This window comes from Belonocnema kinseyi, chromosome 5 (assembly GCF_010883055.1).
Source record: "Belonocnema kinseyi isolate 2016_QV_RU_SX_M_011 chromosome 5, B_treatae_v1, whole genome shotgun sequence".
Lineage (NCBI taxonomy): Eukaryota > Metazoa > Arthropoda > Insecta > Hymenoptera > Cynipidae > Belonocnema > Belonocnema kinseyi.
In genome coordinates this window covers 96,078,629-96,082,910 of record NC_046661.1, presented here as the reverse complement: position 1 = coordinate 96,082,910, position 4,282 = coordinate 96,078,629, and the positions used below count along the sequence as shown (strand labels likewise).

The window sequence follows — 4,282 nt, the reverse complement described above, 5'->3', positions numbered from 1 at the left end:
CATTCTAGATTGAATAATGTTACAGTTTGAAAAAGAGTTCTATTAATTTTTTTAGCAATAATAACAAATCCCCACACAATAATTAATTTTTCTGACAAAACTTTCATCATCCTTGGAACGGATATTCGTCTAGTATTATTGACGTCAATATGGTTTTTTGTACATTATTTATAGATCATTTATTCATGTGTATCAATATTATACAGATGCATTTCATTATTTTCATATAAATTATTTTAATAATTAATCATTTTAAATATATATGTCGGTAAATAACATTTTTAATTTCAATTTAAAGATGTTAAATTAGTTATAATAGATAATTCCTTAGCAGCTTAAAAAAATAAACTTTCACTACACGCTGTAGTATATTCTAGTTTTAAATAGAATAACTTTATATAGACAAAAAGTAGTTCATATAGTTGTTACATACATCGAGAAAAAAGTTGAATAATTTTCTCCAAAACTATGTTTGTTTTTTTTTTCTAATTTAATGTATGCTATCGAATAAACTACAAAAAATGATAAAAAAACATTATTCTAAATGAAACAAATTTTTAAAAAATATCAAGAAATCTGAGTATTAGTCGTTTTGTTTTACCGTAGCTAAAAAAAAATTATACTAATAACGCTCTCGCCGCATTTCTGAAATCCCCTACGCTTAAATAGTTGAAAATGTGACAAATAACGAGACAAGGTAGTTTCATTTCAGCGTATTTCTGAATCAACTTTTCGACAGCTTCTGTAAAACGCAACATGTTCTTAACCCTCTCGATTCGCTTCTCCAATAAAAACTCGTAAACAGGAAATTTGTTTTTGTAAACTCCAGTTTCCAGAATCTGCATCAATTGCCCATACTTTGCAAAGAAAGTAACTGTTAGTAAGTTATCAGTCAAAAATTGGAAAAACGAAATGTTTCTCTCATCGCAGATTTTCATGGCTTTCATGCGTCCTACTTCAATCCTACAAAATTGCGAGAATAGAGATTTGATTTTGAAGTCACTCTTACAAGATACATCATGTTCAAGATCTGGAAAAACATAATCAGTCGTCGCCATAAATGCTATTAAGACTTCAGCGCTCTTTGACAGTCCATGCATCTTTCCTTGTATATCAAAAGGCGATTTTCCATCTCGATCTAGAGCTCTGAAATCAGCCTTTTGTTCCAATAAACACTCAAAAAGTTCCGGAGCTTGATGAATGACTGCTATGTGAAGTGGTGTCCAACCACTAAAAGTGATTTTCTGTCCTGAAAGCAGGATTCTTAAAAATGCATTGAAATCCTAGAAGGCGCTGCTTTCTATGAAATCTAACGTGCAAATAAGGAAACATTTTCAAATTTATGCTACTTACCTTCTGGAGAATTAAGATAGGCTCCAATATCCATTAAAAATTCTATTATTGGTACTGCTTCACTGGGACGACGTAAAGCAACTTGGGTAAGTGCTGTTTCCATATTAATATTTTGAGAATTAATATTCAAGCCATTTCGAATCAAGAAATCCAAAAATTCTTTATTTTCATTTATCCCCAAAACAGCATGATGAAGGAGAGTATTTCCTTTAGAGTACTTACTGTGGATATCAGCACCATACTTTATCAATAGTTTTGCAACCTCAAAATGACCTTCTATACATGGTTGTTGAAGAGGCGTTAAATTATTCTCATCCTTACAACTCAACAGAGCCGCGATGTTTCTATTAGTGCTTCGTTCAAGAAGAAGTTTTATCAACTTTTTATCGAAGAAAGGAGCCTGCTTAACAAGTATTGACCAATCGCTATAAACCGCTTCAGCTTTCTTTTTAATGGATGATTGTTTAAAACTAGTAGATCCCCACACTATATTAAGCGATGATAATAACTGCCGCCTTCCATAACTATCAGAGAAGAATTTAGCTCCTATATCAGCCCCTGCATTCAAAAGCATCTCGACTATTTCCTCATTACCCGCAACAAGTGCATTGTGAAGAGGAGTATACCTATCAAAGGCAGTTCTGCTATTCACATCAGCGCCCTGGTCCAATAGATAACGAATCATCACCTTGTCTATTGGTTTGAAAAAATCAGTAGCAATATGAAGAGCAGTTCCAGCATCTCCTTGAAGATTGACGTCTGCCCCAAAGTCAATGATACAGTTTACAAACGACTCGTCGATATAAAGAGCCCACTGAAGTAATGAAGTCTTCTGAGGAGCAAGAGCATCAATAGAAACGAATTCTCCTTCGTTTAGAACCAATTTGAAAGTTTCTGCGTCCCCATTTCCAAGAACGAAGTGTAGCAGAAGTGAATATTCAAAGTCAGGGTAATAAAGATCAATTTCCTGGTTTAAAAGGAACTTTGCAATTTCACTTGTTTTTCTTCTTTTGTCTTCCTCTGTTTCGCTAGCTCCACTTGGGTATACATTCTTTGGGTATTCGTCGTACAATTTTGTTAGAATGAGGTGAACAGCTTCTGGAGACGAATGTGTGAGAGCTTGTTGAAGTATAGTTTTCTCTCTATAAGTAGTAATATTGAGATCAGCGTTGTTTTTTAGTAAAGATTTGAATACCTCATTAGCGAGGTATGACTTTAAGCTTTGATACAATGGAGTTCGCTGTCTATTATCTTGTGCATTTATGTTGGCACCCAATTCAATTAAACGGTCCACTGGTTTTACGAATTTATGTAGCGAGATAGTGCAACACAGGTTGTTTATAGTCTCCGTCATCTCGCCATAGGGCTGCTTCAGGGTGTTCGTCCAGCAATTTATTAAGCAATTGCCAGCTTCGAGATCTTTCTTCATAAGACCAAAACTCACTTTCCCTGGATCAGCTGACATAATAAAACGGTTCAAAGTTTTCACTTATATCTGTAACATAGGAGACCAAAAAAGTCAGAGAACATTCTTTTCTTGGATTTGGAACAAAATTACGGCCTAATTCTTGCGTCGATGTAAAATCATTTCATAACTGTAGGGCCAAACAAATCTTGATTTAACAAGTTTTATGTGCAGTCTAAAATTTACTTCCAAAGGTGTAATGTTAACATTGCATTACTGTTAACATTGCTCTTTCTACACTGAGAAAAATATATCGCACAATGATATTTCAAAACCTCTATATTGTAAGAAAGCGCAATATGATAACGCACAATCAGGTCCCGGAGTTTTGTACGATATTATAATGCACTAATCTCACAGACAAAAATAAGTTAAATTTTGTTGCTGCCGTCTGATACGGCGTCCTTAGCAGCAATGGGAAAAAGGCAGAGTATGAGTCAGTTCCAGCTATAAATCGGGACTCTAGATTTAAAACAATTACAGAGAAAATTAAAAATTTGCTGCAGGTAAGACCGGCAACTGTAAACGATTAAACCTATTTCGGCGAAAGTTTCACTGAGGTTAGGAAAATAATTCTGAACTCATCGACTACGTCGCGCTGAAGTGAGCTAATTTCAGTAAAACATGTAGAATCTGCGACAGAAAACACAAAAAAAAAACCTACTGATATATTTCCTCCGACATAAATCACATTATTGTCGACGAATTAGAACTTACTTAATACAATTTATCAAAAGCGCAAAATGTAACTGACGGATGGGAATCCCCATTCCTTACGTTATAGATTGCACAATTATGCGGCATATAATGTAAAAACTTGCAATGTACGATATCACGATTTTGCGCTATTATAATGCGATAATTACTATATATAGCGCAGGAATTACGATACACATTGTAATTTGTGCGATATAGTTTTATCAATGTACTTTAATATAACAAACTGAAATTAGATAAATAAAAAAGTTCCATAATAAGATGTATCCAACTATTTATTAATATTTTATTAAATCGCCAAATGAAAAAAGTACTATTCGTTAAGCCAATTAGTTAAAAGGTAATCCAAATGTTCTACAGGTGACGTTCATTTGTCTGATATAACACTATTTAATCGAAAGTTCCACCAAAGAGTAAAATAATGTCATTTCGAAGACACAAAATCTATTCCGTTTAATCGATTGAAAAAATTACAGTTATAAATATAAAATTATTATGTTAATAGAAATAATTTGTGGTATTGTTAAAGAATATTTTTATAATACTATTTAAATATTAATAAATTTTGTTTACATTACACACCATTCTTAAAAGAATGTATTATTATTTATCATCTTATTAAATCTATAATTGGTAGAAACAATATAAAATATTATAATTAAAATTACTACACCATTATGGCAGCCAAAAAATTAAGCATGTAAATATGGAATTAAAAATAACCATAAGAGGTGTGTCTATACTGAT

The 4,282-nt window shown here is 32.6% G+C and overlaps 1 protein-coding gene across 1 annotated transcript; it reads right to left on the bottom strand.

The window, feature by feature from the left end:
- Positions 1-762: 762 nt before the first annotated feature.
- On the bottom strand, positions 763-2,818 carry LOC117173788 (serine/threonine-protein phosphatase 6 regulatory ankyrin repeat subunit A-like). Its single transcript, XM_033362431.1, has 3 exons — positions 1,354-2,818; positions 1,010-1,249; positions 763-857 (listed from the first exon to the last, which is right to left on the bottom strand). Exons 1-3 carry the CDS (start codon positions 2,816-2,818, stop codon positions 763-765), a joined length of 1,800 nt encoding a protein of 599 aa, XP_033218322.1.
- Between the last annotated feature and the right edge of the window lie 1,464 nt (positions 2,819-4,282).